The 19,726-nt window shown below is 45.5% G+C and overlaps 1 protein-coding gene across 1 annotated transcript; it reads left to right on the top strand.

Moving 5' to 3' along the window:
• Nucleotides 1–1,954: 1,954 nt before the first annotated feature.
• LOC126101532 (PE-PGRS family protein PE_PGRS33-like) lies at nt 1,955–2,368 on the top strand. Its single transcript, XM_049912173.1, has one exon. It carries the CDS (start codon nt 1,955–1,957, stop codon nt 2,366–2,368), a length of 414 nt encoding a protein of 137 aa, XP_049768130.1.
• Nucleotides 2,369–19,726: the final 17,358 nt, after the last annotated feature.

The following is a 19,726-nucleotide window of genomic DNA, read 5'->3' as shown; positions in this document are numbered from 1 at the left end:
CGTGTACTCAACCCTGTTGCTCTGACACCCACAGATACGTGAATGACATTCGAACCAGGTGAGAGAGCTAGGATAGAGGTCAAACGACATTAGCCGATCCGACGTAACCAACCCCCTTCCTTCTCTCACCGTGACTACCCTGCTGCAAACCTACCTAACAAACTTGTTTTCAAGCGGCTATAGCACGGAAACGGTACGTTCCCTAACATGGGTTCCTATTCAAACTACGAGGGTCATTCAGTAATGAAAGAGACGAATTCTTCTGGGGAAGACACTATTATTAGGGCAAGTTTGATACTCTTTTGGCTTTAAGTTAGCATCACTAGGATGAGCTCTGATCAGCTAGTGTATCGACATTGTTTTGTTTAGAACCTCAAAAATACATTTCAAGATGGCGAGTCCGCTTGAAACCACATTAGTTGAACAACACACTGTTATTCGATTTTTTACTTGTTGAAGGCGAAAAACCAGTGAATATACTCGTATACTGATGAATGTCTAAAGTTTATGGTGAAGGTTGTATGAATCGTGAAAATTTTTGCAATCGGGTAGAGCAGTTCCGAAATGGTCGTGACTCAGTGACTGACGAACACCTTTCCGGCCGACCAGTTGCAGTTTCAACTCCCTCACTCGAAAGTCGAATTGATGACATTTTCGTGCCGACCGCCGTGTGACTGTGGAAATGACAGTCGATAAGGTTCATGTTAGCACTGGTACAGTTCATAACATTATCTGTAACAAGCTGAAGTACCGCAAAACATGTGCAAGATGGGTCCCTAACGAGTTGACGCGTCTGCACAAGGAAACAAGGTTGAGAGTGTGCACAGAGCTAAAGGAGCGTTATGAAAGAGAAGGTGAGCACTTCCCCAATAAAAGTTTAGCTTGTGATGGAACTTGGTTTCTTTATTATGAGCCAGTATCAAAAAGACAAAGCATAGAGTGAAAGGACACCAACGCACCAGTCAAGAAAAAATTCAGTACCCAAGCATCAGCAGGAAAAATCATGTTGACAGTGTTTAAGATGCCGAAAGTCCTGTCGAGCGTTCTGGATTCCTGCATGGGAGAAAACGCCTAAAATTTCTTTTCATTTGGTTTATTGTCTTTAAAACACAGAAAATGGCCATCAAGTCCGTATTTAGCATCCCGACATGAATTATTCAGTGTTACTGACTGCCTCTGTTGCAAGTTCACACGCAAAAGCAGCCAGGAGGTATTTAGATCGATCCGATATTTTGAACGTCCTAAGCAGCCACTGACCTACGACTATTTGGGAGTTGACACACTCAGTCGTTCAGTAGGCTTCTTGTAAAGAAGTGGCCGCCGTAGTGTCTCGTAATCTGCACGAAACATGCCGCGCAAAGTTTATGTACGACATGAAATGCTCACATGCGAATATCTCCCAAAATAAACCACTCACAAACCTCAAACTTTCACAAAATACTCAGCAGTGTAGTCGCTCTTCGTCAACGACACGTGAACCAAGCAAATTCGCTTTTTTTTTCGTGTCGGTAGAAATTTGATCAGCGCGATTAAACATAGGTGTTTATCAGAAAATGGCTGCCGAGCGACTATATCGACTCATAGATGTGAGGCACAAGTCGCTACTCAAGCGCGCGGGTAATGCTGAATTCCTACTGCCTGGTACGTTAAGCAGCCAATGAGATCATCTCGAGCACTTGTACACTCGAGGTATTTCTAATGTTAGCCAATCAGATTTCCGCAAGTAACTTAGACCAGAAATCTCGTAGTTCCGAAACTGAATAAAATTTGATGAAAACAAAATTCGATTCCTTTCCACAACATAAATTATGAATAAATTTAATACTCAACGCCGCTTGTGGCTGCCTTTTACAAAATGACTAAATGACTTTCATAGGAGTGACATATCGGCAATGTGCTCCTATAGTAACAGAGGGGAGTATTGTACTTGTGTTTATGCATAAGACGAGCGTCAATGACCGGCAGTGTTACGCACTTGGGCAGAGATTCCTTTGCCACTGTGGAGCGTGACCTGCTGGCGACACGGCCGCCACGTCCTGGTCCCCAGCTGCATCTGGGGGCGTGGGGAGTGTGGGGGGCGTGGGAGTGTGGGGGGCGTGGGTGCGTGGCGGGTGTGGGGGGCGAGGGAGCCGTGGGGGGCGAAGGGGGTGTGGGGATGTGGGGGTGTGGGGGCGTGGGGGCGAGGGGGCGAGGGGGGCGTGGGGGCGAGGGGGCGTGGGGCCGTGGGGGCGTGGGGGCCGTGGGGGCGTGGGGTGTGGGGGGGCGTGGGAGCGTGGGGGTGAGGGGGCGTGGGGGCGTGGGGCTCGAGGGTCATGGGGGACGTTGGGGCGTGGGGCTTGGGGGTGTGGGGGCAGGGGCGTGGGGGTGAGGGGGTGTGGGGGCGTGGGGCTCGAGGGTCATGGGGGACGTTGGGGCATGGGGCTTGTGGGCGTGGGGGCAGGGGCGTGGGGGTGAGGGGGTGTGAGGGCGTGGGGGGCGTGGGGTGTGAGGGGGTGTGGGGGCGTGGGGTGCGTGGGGGGCATGGGGGTGAGGGGGGCATGGGGGCGTGGGGGGCGTGGGGGCGTAGGGCGCGTGGGGGACGTGGGGGGCGCCGCCCCTGGGTCTGAACCCCATCCTGCTGCCTTCCTCCTGGATTTTGTCGCGACACTGAAATTAACGAGACTGGCTAAAGACTGCAGAAACTTAAGCCCATTCCTGTTCTGAACAAGATATAAACTTTCTTTTTGGACGTTATAATTGAAAGGCCCCCAAAGAATGCCCACACAGTGTCTATCCTGTCTAACTCCCTTCTGCATCCATTCAGTAAACTGAATTAACTTCATCCTTTTTCTGAAGTAGCACTGAATTACTGCATACATGCTACTCATTTAAGTGTCGTTCGTACATGTTATGGTAAATGTGAGAGCGTGCATGGTATACTCAAGCCATTTCGGTATTGTTCTGACGACATTATCAGAACATATCTTCCAGCAGGACAACGCTCTGTTACTGCGCCATTAAGCCCCTCTCCTCCTTTTCTTTTACAGTGGCGCACTGGAACAGCTTCAGTTATGGTATGGTGGCGAACTGAATTGTAAAATAAGCACTGTGTGTGCCGAGTGGGTGGTTATGGCAGACTCGTGGCTGCAGGGAACGCGTTCCCCGTTCTGTAGACGACCCTTCGTAAGGGCGGGATTTTTTTGAAACGGACATCGCCTCGCTCGTCACTACAGCACTGCTTCCTGTGGCGCTCGCGCAGAAACTTTGCGTCTGCTGGACAGGGCAACCGTGCTGAGCTGCCACAGAAGTGTCCAGGGGTCGTCCGACACGGTCTGCCACCTCGTGTACAGCACGACAGATGTTTGACCTCAGGGTGGAGGCAGAGTGTCGATACTCACGACGAGTGTTACACAGCTCCATCCCTCCATGAGGAGCCCGGCCTCGTTATCAGCAGCATACTGTACGTTACCCATTCTGTCGTTCTTGTTTAGGGGAGTTATGACCTTAAATTAATCGTTTTCGTTTGTTGAGGATAAACTGAAATGTGGAGGAGGAACCCAACCCAGTCTTCTATTGCCTCTGCAACTCTGTAACTACGTTACGTACCAGCGAGACCACGTGCATCACGCACACTGCCTTATACAGCTCCACCACCGCTGACGTACCTCACCTCGCCTCACCTGGCCATGACACACAGGGGCACACTGCTATGTCATGTTGTGTCAAACTGCAGCCCAAGATACCCTCACCTGTTCCGTAATGGAGCAATAAAACTTTCTAGATAATTCACCTGGAAAGTGCCTGGCAGAGGGTTCATTGAACCACATCCACACTAATCCTCTATTACTCGACTCTCGAACATAGCGCCGAAAAAACTATCACTTATATCTCTCCATGCGATCTCTGATTTCCCTTATTTTATTGTGATGATCGTTCCTCCCTAAGTAGGTTGGCGTCATTAGAATATTTTCGTATTCGGTGTAGAAAGTTGCCGAATGAAATTTCGTGCGAAGGGCTCGCGGCAACGAGAAACATTTTCGTATTCGGCGTAGAAAGTTGACGAATGAAATTTCGTGCGAAGGGCTCGCCACAACGAGAAACGCCCTTTGTTTCAATGACGCCCACCCCAAATACTGTATCACACGCACGACACACTTTGCCCTGTTTCTCGGCGGTACAAAACGTGCTTCTCTTCTTTGAACTTTCTCTACGTCCTCCGTTAATCCTACCTGGTAACGGTCCCACACTCTGCAACAGTACTCCAAAAGAGGACGCACAAGCGTAGTGTGGGAAATCTCCTTAGTAGATCTGTTGCATCTTACAAGTATTCTGCCAATAAAACACACTCTTTGGTGTGCCTTCCCCGCAACATTTTTGGCGTGTTCTTTCCAATTTCAGTTGTTCGTAATTGTAAGTCCTACGTATTTAGTTGAATTTACGGGCTTCACATATTACACTGAATTCCGTGCTAAATTTTGAGCTTCTGCAAAAGATCGCCAATATTGGTAATTTTGCGTTCGTTTACATTTGGTCAGCTTTTTTCGTTGTTTCTGCGACAGTCTTCCGAATTCTTTTGCGTACCTTGGGCGATCCCAGTTCCGCCTTTTGTTATTTTCTTTGGTATAAATGTCTTAATTTCGGTCGACACTATTTCTTTGAATCAAGTCACATCTGGTCTACACTTGCAATTTTAATTTGGAGCAATGGAGAATGTCTCTCGGGAAGGCGGCAAGCAGAATAGATATGTCTTCCGTTTATTTTGGGGTATTTCGGAGCTACGATATTCAGTTTCGCTACGACAAGCTTCTGTTACCTAATCCCTGTATCCGTTTTGATGCTCATTAATAGCTCGACACTATTTGTTGCTAAGAGGTGAAATGTGTTTTCACAAATGTTTACCATTAGAGTGGGCGTATGAACTAATTGTTCGAATTAATTTTAAGAGAATGCGTTGAGCACAATATCGGGTGATGCTCTGTGTTTACCTCCGGATTTAAACATGTGATTTCGCCATCATATCTAGGGTAAATTGAAGTCACTACCAACTATACTCGTGTGAATCGGGTACGTGTTTTCCAGTAGAACACTGCTCCTTTATTCACTTTCCTCGTTAAACATCATTAAGTGCACAGACGTTGCTCGGCTTGCAGGGCAGTAGCAGCACCCACGTACAGTTTTAACCTATATGTTACTGCCTTCAGGGAACTGTACAGTGAGTAGAATACACCCACTTCTCCCGAGGCCGCCAGCACTACATGAACTTGGCGTGTTATCTCAGGTGGACAACGCCTACTTAGTCTCTGGCCGGGTTATACAGCGCCACACTCTTACGTACGCCCCAGTTCTCCTGTGCAGTGACAAGCATCACCAGTTGGGTACCATGTTTCGGCGAAACGTAAGCTGTGGAAATATCTAGTGTTTGATGAGGCAACGGTGAACAGTGTTAAAACTAATCCTGCTGTTTCTGCAGCGCTTCTTAGAAGTTCAATGGGACATTTTCTTCTGTTCTTCCAGAACGGCAATGCACCTTAATTCATTACTGTGTCACACAGATGCAGAAACCCAGAAGGAGTTCAGCGGCATTATCTGCCGATATAGGATATCACGTCGTGGGGAACCGTATACTCTGGTTTTCATTGTTAGCACCCCCTTGGCAGTCCCTCTCAGAAGAAATATTTGCCGACGCAGATATCGGCATGACGCTTTTTCAATTATTCGTTCTTTGTTCGGAGGGCGCCAGTGTCTTACTCATCTCTGCTGACAGTAAAAGCGGTAAGCGGTGCGACATTTGCAGTTTAAAGGCTCGCACTGTTTTCTTGCTCACCACTGGACCGCCTCTACTGTTCTCGTGCCTCTGTTGGGGTGTTGGGTCGTGTTTTGTACGCAGCATCTTCGTGTTTCAGAAGACTACCTCCTCAAGATCGCTTCGGAAGTGGCCACACCCTCAGTTCCCGTCATCGTCCTGAAGTGTGTTTTGGGTTAAGATATCCGTCATATTTCTGTTGTTTGTGAACAAGTAAACAAGATATTAAATCGATCAGTATGAAAATCCATAGCGATTAACACTTTGATCTCGGGCCTGACATGTTATCGTTTAGTACTCGAGGTACAAGATTAAACTGAAACACAGTTGGGTAATCAGTTAGGCGTGTCATACCTTACGGCGGAGCGGTGCAGGAGCGAGGGTACTGTTGACACGGCCACGTTACAATAACAGCGTCAATTCATTTGATCTCATTTCGTGTAAAAATTCCCTCGACACCAGAGCGGCAGAGAGTCTTTGTCACCGCGAGGTACTGGATGCTTGTCTGGACACAGCCACAGGGCAGAGGGGCGCAGCTTAGGTGGGCACGTAGTGTGCGTACAGGCAGAACCACCTGGGACTGAACCACGTACACTGTCTTCAGCTCCAACGAAAAGGCGTTGCTTCCCGTTTTCTCCGATAACGTTCATCATTAAAATTCTGCAACTAGCATCACTCCATAAACTCCAAAATGTGAGCGACTAATTATTTTCATCTTACTTTATAACTGAGTGTTGTCATGGGATACCATTTAAAGCACAAAAAAAGTGAAAATCGTGTTAATGCTGGAAAACATGGAAAATACTCAGGCCAATGGCACGGTAAGGTCAGTAAGACCCTGGACACAATAGTTTGGTTTCTGCAGCTCTCAGAAGGCGGCGTCAGCACTAAATGTGAAGGCCTTGTCATGCAGAAGACAGGACATTCACGTCACGGGGTGGCAGTCTGACGTCAAGAGTGGCCTTCACGTCCTTCGTGGATGTCACGCTCTCGACAGCGTACTTCTGAAAGCGATTTAGGTCACTTCATGAAGCTGGCGGCATGTCGACCAGAATGATTCCCGTCAAACCAGTAAGGAGACACTCCTCATTGCTGTGTAGGCCGTGCTCTCCGAAACAATTTTATTTAATGCCGAATAGCATTATCATTTGTTAAGCCACCTTCAAATGTCACAACAAGTGCCGCCACGCAAAATTATTTGATAGACATAAACAGTCTTAGAAATAAACCTCGAAAACACAATTTATTCCTTGGGCTATTGAAATCTTCTATTAATAAAGATGGCAACGCTTTCGTCTGAAGTTTACATAAATGCTTATATTTCCAGACATATTCTACGACGATTTTTACTGCGGATTTCTTCATACAAAATAGCACGCTCCCACACCCCCTCACCCCCACGCACCCCACGCCCCAACGTCCCCCATACCCCCTCGACCCCCACGCCCCCCACGCCCCCTCACCCCCTCGCCCCCACGCGCCCCCACGCCCCCACGCCCCTACGCCCCCACGCCCCCACGCCGCCCTCGCCCCCCACGCTCCCCACACCCACACACCCTCTTCGCCCCCCACGCCCCCCTCGCCCCCCACGCCCCCCACGCCCCCCACACTCCCCACGCCCCCTGATGCAGCCGGGGGCAAGGACGTGGCAGCCGTGTCGCCAGCAGGTCACGCTCCACAGTGGAGCGTTTGGTACTGTTTCCTCCTGTCTTCCATGCAATTGTCAAAAATGTTTGAAATGGCTCTAAGCACTATGAGACTTAACATCTGAGGTAATCACTCCCCTAGAACTTAGAACTACGTAAACCTAACTAACCTAAGGACATCACACACATCCTTGCCCGAGGCAAGATTCGAACCTGCGACCGTAGCGGTCACGCTGTTCCAGACTGAAGCGCCTGGAACCGCTCGGCCACAATGCAACTGTCAAATCTTCTAGCGGAGCGTCAGTTTGTCGTTGTGGCCGTACAGCTCACACGGTTCCTAGCTTCTCTCCTAATGCTTACACTCGTACGGTACTGGTCAGATGACACGTGGCCACTGCAGACTATCCACAAAACGCGAGTGTCATGTTTGGCCAGCCCTACCGTCCAGTCTCGAACTCTCTCTCAGTAGATGTCGGTCACCTCCCACCAGACTTCAGAATACCCGTGGTACATCAGCACACCTGTGCAGCAATCTGTCGCCACAGTTCTCCGTTTGTCCATTCAGCACGTACTCAAACCGCCTGCTCTGGTTCGCAATCTTTAATTCCTCCTACATCTCCTCCCTCCACCTGTTACGTCCCACCCTTGAATCTGTCAAGGTTTTTTTCGATGGCTCAGAAAGGACAGCCTGTTGTGTATGTGTGTTTAGTGACGTATAACTTGTCACAGTTAGAGAGCTCCTTGAAGCTTGTCGTGATTGTTCTAAAAGGTTCACCTAGGCCTTGGAACGTACTCAGCATCGAAGTTTAATATTACTGGCATTTAAAAAAGAATGCAATATTAAATTTATTGCTTTTACTGGTGGCAAGCTTCTAAAATGATAAAATGGTGCACAGAAAATTTTTACTTGTGGATAACGAAATTATACGTTCCGCCAACCAGCATCAGACCGACGAGAACGTAGGCCGTCGACGTTGTTTAGAGGCCAGTGATCGATCTAAAAATTACGCAGTTTGCGTAATTACACTGCTCGGATACTGATAGGAAAGACCGGTAAAAGAGATCTCAGGGACGCCGAAATAAAAATTTTCTAAAGTAGTAGCCGACAGAACACAGATTTCTAAAATGTGGCATAATAATTTGATAAGTGGAATTAATGATAAAGGAAATTACAGTCTTAATTAAAACACGGCTTTTGAAATTAAATTTGCTTAATTATTTGCCAAACGCTACAGAGCGACACTTACATTTTAGAAACAGCCGTCGAAAACAAAGGAGAGAGAGAGAGAGAGAGAGGGGGGGGGGGCACACAGATCCTGCTTTTATGTTCAAATGTGTGTGAAATCTTACGGGACTTAACTGATAAGGTCGTCAGTCCCTAAGCTTACACACTACTTAACCTAAATTATCCTAAGGACAAACACACACACCCATGCCCGGGGGAGGAGTCGAACCTCCGCCGGGACCAGCCGCACAGTCCACGACTGCAGCGCCCTAGACCGGTCGGCTAATCCCGCGCGGCCCTGCTTTTATGTAATCCCAAACAAATTACGTCGAGTGCCTTCAACTTGCTTTACAGTTTCGATAGACAAACATTTCACTGGAACTTTGTCTACCAGAACAGCAAAAAAATACATTCCTTACATTAAATCGTGACCATTTTTTTTACTTTACACATTTATTTACACAGAAAAAATAAATTCTTAGTGTATTTTAGCCTTAATTAAAAAATTGGGGCATAGTCTATTAAATATTCCAAAAAGCAACATTTCAGGAAGCTTAACATCAAGTCTAGTATATCCGTGATTTATTAAAGTTGTTCCTTCTGTAAGATATTCGATCCAAAGGCCACCTTAACCATACATAACTTAAGATTATCAGCAGTGTTCGGCGATATGTTTTTTCCGAATCCCGGATTCGAAAGAAGATTAATTTCGTGACATGAATGACGCTCCCTTCCCTTCTCTGCCCTCACTGCACGTCGCCTGCAGTGTGGTGTACCTCCTGCAGCCGCTGCCCCTCGCCGCCATCCAGGTTACACTCACCCCCATCTTCCTTTGCTCGTCGTTCACGGCTATACTGTCATCCCAGCAATAAAGGCACTAAAAATTGTCTCCCTGTGACAGAATTCTTTATTCTTCACTACATTCACTACAGTTCTCGATTTTCTCCAGACACTGAAGCTATGGCCACTATCTTGCTCTCCAGTGTTTAGATCAACACACCCAGCGATATTACTAATCTCATCCTCAACTGGAAATTCTCTCTCCAGTGCGATGCGCCACATTACTTAACGACATTATGTTGTCATCGGCCGCATGTAATAACAACGTATTTTCGTCCACGTAACTAATTTATTCATTAGGCTGAATGTAAATGCAAATAACTTTCCTCCATCCCATAAACTCAGATCTGTATAACGCTCAATATATTGGACCACATGGACAATCCCCTCATTTAAATGTAGAATCAGCTATTAAAAGCAATTCATTAAAATCTATAACCACCTCTTGTACGTCGACAAATTTTGTGGTTTCATGCATCGATTTATTTTCAAGCATCCACTGTTAAAAAAGATTCTCAGGGTTGGAACGTAAAACTTGTAAGTCGCTAACATGAGATCAAGAAATGCCTTACTGTTATTCCCACACAATCATCGCAATGCAACCTCACTTAGTGGTGCACAGACGGTTATACGGTAATGAGGTCTTCTTTACTGCATGACGCACTGCAGTTACCAGAGTATTAGCTCTGCATTGCTGCATAATGACTTACAGAACACATTTATATCATTCTTTTTGTCTTGTTGGTCATCACATCCTGGGCTGGAAGGACCTGGGTAATTCCCCGCAAGCCTGGGATAAGGGTAGGTGCGATACTATCGATACTATTGTCTTGTGACAGCCAGAGCGAGAGGACCAGCAGCAGCGAGTACTGTTCGTATAAAGCGTTTATTTTGCATTTTGTTTACGACCTTCCACTAAGGAAGGGATTCTATTTGTGTTTATCTGCTCTATATAGTAACTAACAGTTCTTGATAAAACTTTACGTAGTTTTCGTGTTAGATTTCTTACTGTTTTCTTGATCGTTTAGAACAGAAAGCGCCCTAAAACCGTCTTTTGTTTGTTTCGCGGCCGTTAGCCACTAGTCACTTGAATCAGCAGTTGTCTTGTGACGGCCAGAGCGAGAGCACCAGCAGCAGCGAGTACTGTTTGTATAAAGCGTTTTTGTACTTATTTGCTGCGCTTAGCTTTTAAATAGTTTTTCTGGGAAAACCTAGCGTAGTTTTCGCGTCTCGTATTTCAGTGAGTGTTTCTTGATCATCAGAGTAGCTCATCAGAAGATTATCTTGGGAATTTGTCACCGTATAGAGTAGGGTAAACATAGTCATGTGTAGGGACTGTGGTTGTTGTGAGCGGACGCAAGGAGAATTGGCCACTCTTCGGGGGCAGGTGGAGGCTTTGTCTGTTAGGCTCATCGAGCTCGAGGCGCAGGCGTCGGCTCGTAGTGGCGTTGGGGCAACTGTGGTGAGACCTATGCCTACTTCGGTGGCCTTGGAATCACATGGAACCCCTGATGTCGCTGCGTCTTCCGGCAGTGAGCATCTTACCGGTCAGCCATCACTCCAGGGTGAATGGCGGACAGTGGTGGGCTCGCGCGTGCCTGGCCGAAAGGCGAAGGTGGGATCTGGCCGCGTGGCAACTGCCTTACCCCTTTCCAACAGGTACGGGGTGCTTCCTAGTGGTGATGACATCGTTTCCGAGCCACCACAGGATGCCTCGCCTGTTGGGCCAGTGGCCGATTCTCCGGCAAGGTCCCGACAGTCACAGAGGGCGGGCCTATTAGTTATAGGGAGCTCCAACGTTAGGCGGGTTATGGAGCCCCTCAGGAAAATAGCGGGTAGGTCGGGGAAGAATGCCAGTGTGCACTCGGTGTGCTTGCCGGGGGGTCTCGTCCGTAATGTGGAGGAGGCCCTTCCGGCAGCTATTGAACGCACTGGGTGTGACCGGCTGCAGATAGTAGCACATGTCGGAACGAATGACGCCTGCCGCTTGGGTTCTGAGGCCATCCTTGGTTCCTTCCGGCGGCTGGCTGATTTGGTGAAGACAACCAGCATCGCACGCGGAGTGCAAGCTGAGCTTAATATCTGCAGCATAGTGCCCAGAGTCGATCGCGGTCCTCTGGTTTGGAGCCGTGTGGAGGGTCTAAACCAGAGGCTCAGACGACTCTGCGACTATAATGGTTGCAAATTCATCGACCTCCGTTATTGGGTGGAGAACTGTAGGGCCCCCCTAGACAGGTCAGGCGTGCACTACACACCGGAAGCAGCTACTAGGGTAGCAGAGTACGTGTGGCGTGCACACGGGGGTTTTTTAGGTTAGAGGGACCCCCCCCTTGGGCGAAACGATAAAATACCTGACGGCTTACCAGAGAGGACATTATCATCGTTGATAAAGAACGTCCGTCCTCAGAGACCAAAAACAGGAAAAGTTAACGTAATATTGGTAAACTGCAGGAGTATCCAGGGCAAGGTTCCTGAATTAGTATCTCTTATTGAAGGAAATAGTGCGCATATAGTATTAGGAACGGAAAGTTGGTTAAAACCGGAAGTGAACAGTAACGAAATCCTAGACACAGAATGGAATATATACCGCAAGGATAGGATAAACGCCAATGGTGGAGGAGTATTTATAGCAGTAAAGAATTCAATAATATCCAGTGAAGTTATTAGCGAATGCGAATGTGAAATAATCTGGGTTAAGCTAAGTATCAAAGGTGGGTCAGATATGATAGTCGGATGCTTCTATAGACCACCTGCATCAGCAACCGTAGTAGTTGAGCGCCTCAGAGAGAACCTGCAGAACGTCGTGAAGAAGTTTCGTGATCATACTATTGTAATAGGGGGAGACTTCAATCTACCAGGTATAGAATGGGATAGTCACACAATCAGAACTGGAGCCAGGGACAGAGACTCTTGTGACATTATCCTGACTGCCTTGTCCGAGAATTACTTCGAGCAGATAGTTAGAGAACCAACTCGTGAAGCTAACGTTTTAGACCTCATAGCAACAAATAGACCGGAACTTTTCGACTCCGTGAATGTAGAAGAGGGTATCAGTGATCATAAGTCAGTGGTTGCATCAATGACTACAAGTGTAATAAGAAATGCCAAGAAAGGAAGGAAAATATATTTGCTTAACAAGAGTGATAGGGCACAAATCGCAGAATATCTGAGTGACCACCATCAAACGTTCATTTCTGAGGAAGAGGATGTGGAACAAAAATGGAAAAAATTCAAAAACATCGTCCAGTACGCCTTAGATAAGTTCGTACCGACTAAGGTCCAAAGCGAGGGGAAAGATCCACCGTGGTATAACAATCATGTACGAAAGGTACTACGGAAACAAAGAAAGCTTCATCATAGGTTTAAGAGTAGTCGAATCATAGCTGATAAGGAAAAGCTGAACGAAGCGAAAAAGAGCGTAAAGAGAGCAATGAGAGAAGCATTCAACGAATTCGAACATAAAACATTGGCAAACAATCTAAACAAGAACCCTAAAAAGTTTTGGTCATATGTAAAATCGGTAAGCGGATCTAAATCCCCTATTCAGTCACTCGTTGACCACGATGGCACCGAAACAGAGGACGATCGAAGAAAGGCAGAAATACTGAATTCAGTGTTCCGAAACTGTTTCACTGCGGAAAATCGTAACACGGTCCCTGACTTCAGCCGTCGCACGGACGCCAAAATGGAAAATATTGAAATAAACGATATCGGAATTGAAAAACAACTGCTATCACTTAGTAGTGGAAAAGCATCCGGACCAGACGAGATACCCTTAAGATTCTACAGTGATTATGCTAAAGAACTTGCCCCCTTTCTATCAGCAATTTATCGTAGCTCGCTGGAAGAACGTAAAGTACCTAGCGACTGGAAGAAAGCGCAGGTCGTTCCCATTTTCAAGAAGGGTCATAAATCAGATGCGAATAATTATAGGCCTATTTCGCTTACGTCAATCTGTTGTAGAATAATGGAACATGTTTTGTGTTCTCGTATTATGACGTTCTTAGATAATACAAATCTCCTTCATCATAACCAACATGGATTCCGCAAACAGAGATCATGTGAAACTCAGCTCGCCCTATTTGCCCAAGAAATTCACAGTGCCGTAGACACTGGCGAGCAGATTGATGCCGTATTCCTGGACTTCAGGAAGGCATTTGATACGGTTCCGCACTTACGTTTAGTGAAAAAAATACGAGCTTACGGAATATCGGACCAGGTTTGTGATTGGATTCAGGATTTCCTAGAAGAAAGAACACAACATGTCATTCTTAACGGTTCGAAATCTGCAGATGTAGAGGTAATTTCGGGAGTACCGCAAGGAAGCGTGATAGGACCTTTATTGTTTACAATATACATAAATGACTTAGTTGACAACATCGGTAGCTCCGTGAGGCTATTTGCAGATGACACGGTTGTCTACAAGAAAGTAGCAACATCAGAAGACTCGTACGTACTCCAGGAAGACCTGCAGAGGATTAATGCATGGTGCGACAGCTGGCAGCTTTCCCTAAACGTAGATAAATGTAATATAATGCGCATACATAGGGGCAGAAATCCATTCCAGTACGATTATGCCATAGGTGGTAAATCATTGGAAGCGGTAACGACCGTAAAATACTTAGGAGTTACTATCCGGAGCGATCTGAAGTGGAATGATCACATAAAACAAATAGTGGGAAAAGCAGGCGCCAGGTTGAGATTCATAGGAAGAATTCTAAGAAAATGTGACTCATTGACGAAAGAAGTAGCTTACAAAACGCTTGTTCGTCCGATTCTTGAGTATTGCTCATCAGTATGGGACCCTTACCAGGTTGGATTAATAGAAGAGATAGACATGATCCAGCGAAAAGCAGCGCGATTCGTCATGGGGACATTTAGTCAGCGCGAGAGCGTTACGGAGATGCTGAACAAGCTCCAGTGGCGGACACTTCAAGAAAGGCGTTACGCAATACGGAGAGGTTTATTATCGAAATTACGAGAGAGCACATTCCGGGAAGAGATGGGCAACATATTACTACCGCCCACATATATCTCGCGTAATGATCACAACGAAAAGATCCGAGAAATTAGAGCAAATACGGAGACTTACAAGCAGTCGTTCTTCCCACGCACAATTCGTGAATGGAACAGGGAAGGGGGATCAGATAGTGGTACAATAAGTACCCTCCGCCACACACCGTAAGGTGGCTCGCGGAGTATAGATGTAGATGTAGATAATAATATGTGCAAAATATTAACTTTCAGTGGTTTATATGTATTATTAGGTAAATATAGCTCCAACTACTGAAAATCGTGTTTCAGAAGTCACTTGCGTCAACGAAATTGTCAGTATTACACAGTAAAGCAACGTACAGGTTGGCGAAGGTACCGCTGTGCTGTGTCATACTGTGACAAAAGTTGACATGCACGTCGTACGCAACTTCGCCAGGCGTCAGAATCGCTTCGGGATAAACAAATGACGTCCTTTGCAATTTGGTCCAAGCCGTTTTCGATCGGCGTCTTGTTCCTCTGAGAATATGAACCGTTCACGTCTTGTTTCCTAGGTGGAACGTGTTGATCCCAAAGAGTTTCAGACGGTTCATTAAAACTTTTGGTGAAATATTGTAATTCTTTTCACAGAAATTCTCGATCGGCATTTGCAGCTGATGCGAGAGACTTTAATGCGGCATTAGGAAACCCATTTTTGTTAATTTCGTCGAAGTTTTTCGGGTACAAAAACGCGAGCGTCTTCATTAAATGTTAGTTGCAACTGAACTTTGCATCTGATTTAACTAAATCTGCGTTAGTAATGACTCTGTAGACGGAAACGGAATAGAATCTCTTCGGGTCCGCAGACAGTAATGCCACTTCGTCCTGGCATAACACACCGTGGTTTTTGATTTTTTAAGATATTCTTCGTAATGGCAGCGTGCACCGTTTGACGATATGAATATTTTTAGCTTGCATTAATCCTTGTACGTGGGATCTAAACACAGTTGCAGTTCTGGAAACGTCGTCAAAATTACCTGATTGGCTTCTTTAAACTTATCTCCAAACATTTGATAAGACCCCAAGCTTTACGATAGTCTACTGTTGCGGTTTGGGGATACTGGCTTACCGCAGTTAGTATGTCAAAAATTTTGTTGAATGTAAAGGTTGTCAGGATGATTTCCGATTTCAAAAATGAATCCATCAGTGCCTACGCTTGCAACGAAATCTGTAACTCGAACTCCATTCTCGAAGATATGACAGTTAAAACTTTTTTTATCAACGCGACGTGTCGAGTGTTCTCCGCAATAGTTGTCAAGGCTCTGTATTGGGCCGACAATCCCGTTTTCCGATGCTCTGTAATCGTCTCAGTTTGCCTTAACCAGTTGTTAATTCCAAAATTTTGTCCACCCATACAGATGTGCGCTCAAATAATTCGTGCATAAATACACTGGTAGACTCCAAGGAGCCAAACACACTCTTTGCTTCAGCGTAGCTTGGAGTCACGCCTCCCAGCACTGAATTTAAAACATGCGCGTAACAAGGCGCGAAAATTAATTCTGGCACTTCTTCCTTCGGTGCCGCTGAAGACCAGTATACTTGCTGTCATCTTTCGACCGCCATCAAAAGATACGCTAATTAGATCTGGAAAATTTAAGCCTCACTGGGCTAATTCGTAAGTTACAAGAGCTCGGTAAGCTTCTGCTATCGATTTCTGAACAGGAACCACACTGATCGCCAGTTCTTGTGCGACTGAATTATTAACATAGCGCACGCAGGTTAGAGACTGATCAAAAACGCCAACGTCTTGGCGAGAACCCGCATTGAAGCTGAAAGATTACGCTGTCTGAATTTCCTTCACGATCTATTCTTTAACTTGAATTGGATATATATTTATTAATTTATTTGTAATGAATTTTGACCAAATGGTAATAAGACAATCTCTACCCTTACCTTTTGCTGACTTTTTTTAACTTTCGATCATTGCGTCGAATATGTGGCCTTTAGCCACTGGATCTTAGTTCAATAACACGACGACTACATTTAGAAAGTCACAAAGAAATTGCAGATATTGTCTGCGAGTGGGCATTGATGAACATCAATGTGGAATATTGTAAATTTGTGCCTGACCGAGATTCGAATCCAAGTCTCCTGCTTACCAGGACATATCGACCATAAGAACAGACACCAACTGTACGCAGTTAAGGCGAAAACGGCCAGTGATCATTTCGAATGCCCACCCGGCTCGAAATCTGCAAAATGTGTAGCTCCTCTCGCAATTTCCGTCAGTTGTAGGTGACATTTTTTTAATCTGCCTTCATTGTTTTTTTTGTAATTGAATTAAACATTTATGTTCAATATTATTTAAACACAAAATGATCTCTAAGAGTAGCAAGCAAAGGAATAAAATAATGTTGTGCTGTAGATTGTTTCGGTCTATACAGTCTACTACACCACATTGATAGCTCTCTTTTGTTTCTCGCTTGCTGATTGCTGCAATTGTTGCTAATTTAAGGTTACTGATTGCATTTCTGGCGTTTTCACTAAAACTGCAGTTAAAGTTTTATTTATTTGTGCTGTGTAAAGAAAGTATTAAACATACAACGAAGTTGATTTTAAACAGTGTACGTCTTTCGCGAAAGGCAAAGGTCCCGAGTTCGTGTCTCGGTCGGGCTCACAGTTTTAATCTGCCAGGAAGCTACTATTTGACGTTCACAGAAACAGACTGAGTACCAGATACGCTTCCCTACGTCATTATTTTACTGACAAAACGGAGATTCGAATACTAGATAACAATTCTATCATCGCAAATGTCCCGCAGATGGGTTTCTCTCATATTGGGCAATGACTTTGAGATAGTCTCGTAGATATACAAATCGCGCCGATTTTTGGTACAACTTTGCCATGTCAACTGGTGAAACGCGACGGATAGCACGTTTAATAAGAGGAAATAAAAATGACAAATTTGTTTTCTTGGTCATCAAAAAAATTGCGAGTTTGTTTTAACATATAGCAAGAATGTGAAACCGTCTACGGCAGAAGTTCGAGATGTGAGACGCTGCAACAGAGAGCACGTGATCCCTTTGTCGAGGCGAACACAAAGCCACGAGGAGCGTAAAATCTTGCGCTTGTAGGCCGGTGAGTTAAAACACGATCGGACATATCTACCATTTACACGCTTTCAAAGTGTGTTTATATCTATACTAACAAAAAGAGTCGTATTAAATGGGGAAAAAAATAATCTGTCCATAAAAGCGTGATCTTTTTAGTGTACTTAATGCATTATTCTAGTAAGCTAAAAGGCCCTGCTCACTTGATTCCAGGGATAGGATATGTGGCAGTGCAGAACTGTTCGTAATGAATGAGACGCGAGTCTGGATGTTAGGACGTCACCATAGGGCATCAGAAACAGACGCCTGCCGTTCCTTTAGTTAATGAAGTCCTATCCAATAAAATAAAAATAAAAATAAACTGCACAGATACTCACTAAACTCTTGATAGTACGAGATAAAAATAATAAAAACTTTTTCTTTTCGCGTCGGAATGGAAAATGCCATAATAAGGACAACATATCAAGCAGTCAGCTCCTAGAAAACGAGCAAGGCCAGAATAATTACATGTAGGCGACAGAATTGGAAACGGTTACATACAGCCGGCCGCGGTGGTCTAGCGGTTCTAGGCGCTCAGTCCGGAGCCGCGCGACTGCTTCGGTCGCAGGTTCGAATCCTGCCTCGGGCATGGATGTGTGTGATGTCCTTAGGTTAGTTAGGTTTAAGTAGTTCTAAGTTCTAGGGGACTGATGACCATAGATATTAGGTCCCATAGTGCTCAGAGCCATTTGAACCATTTTTTTGGTTACATACAAACGGCTGAGATGTTTTTAGAGTGTATCGAAGCTAGAGCCAGACGAAAAGTAAGCCCTCGAAATTCCTTAACTTCCTACAACGACGGAGCTGCTCGGGTGCTAAATGTATTGTCTTAGTGTGGCCAATAATAGACCAAGCTCTGTCGCTTCCAGAATACTTGCAAACTATAATAACCAGTTTTCTAGGCTAGCAAATTCGTCTCAGATGCTGGTTTGACGGCGGTGAGTTTTCTGCACTGCTAATGGTGCATTTGTTTGCCGAGGGCCAAAAAAACACATGGGAAAACGGTGAAGATATTACGAAACCTGAATATATTTAGGACGACAATGCGAGAAAACAGTAATAAATGTAAATATTCGCTGCAGTGTTTTAGGCAAAATGAATTACGTTATTTATACTGAGGTACAACCAAGGGACATCAGTTCCGTGAAAAGACAGGCCGCAGAGACGACAATGTGCGGCAGCGACTTCTACCGCCACGCCGGCTGTTGTCTTAGCGTCTGGAAGCTACAAAGGATCTCCGAGACCTGATAACGTTTCAAGCATGGTGGAAGCAGCGTCGCAGACATCGTCACCTTGTTTACCGTTTTAGTTAGTTTGATGGGGGAGGGAACCAAACTGCCAGGTCATTGGATTAGGGAAGGATGGGGAAGGAAGTCGGCAGTGCCCTTTCAAAGAAACCATCTCGGCATTGACCTGAAGCGATTCAGGGAAATACGGAAAACCTAAATGAGGATGGCCGCATTCGGGTTTTAACTGTGGTCCTCCCGAGTGCGAGTCCAGTGTGCTAACCGGTGCACCACCTCGTTCGGTCTACATAAGCACATTCATTTTATCGAGGAATGAGTGCTTAACTTTACGTTTATCGAAGTTGTGAGCGAGTAAACTTTTAAACTGTAAACTACCTTGGTGGGGCATGCCTAACTGTATGTAGTCTATATAAACTAGCATTTAGAGTTAGGTCTTCTACACACAAACTCGGAAAGGTATCGTTCTGTCCAATCGAAATTACGCGTCGTATCCTTCAATGAAAAATGATACTGACTTCTACTAATGACTTGTGGTGTCTTGCTTGCGTAACACTTCCACGTTTCGACAGCAAACGATTGTGTACTACTTTACACATTCTGTCCGCACATAAAAGCACATCAATATTTCCCAGTAGTAATGGGCGAACTATAAAGATTTATCCCTTCTTAATTATCATGGCGGCATTCTCATACGTAATGTGAGCTTCGAGCACCGGTTTGTTAAGATGCAGTGATAACGGTTTATTGCTGTGCAATAGCGGTTAAAATTCGATTGCAGACGTGGAAAGCGAATCGCAAAAGTCGTCGTTCGTTCCAACAGAAACTACCTACCGTATTCATCACTACAAAATGATATTAACTGATAT

Source organism: Schistocerca cancellata, chromosome 9, assembly GCF_023864275.1.
Source record: "Schistocerca cancellata isolate TAMUIC-IGC-003103 chromosome 9, iqSchCanc2.1, whole genome shotgun sequence".
Classification (NCBI taxonomy): Eukaryota; Metazoa; Arthropoda; class Insecta; order Orthoptera; family Acrididae; genus Schistocerca; species Schistocerca cancellata.
Note: the sequence above shows the minus strand (reverse complement) of the source record. Positions and strands in the feature narration are given on the sequence as shown.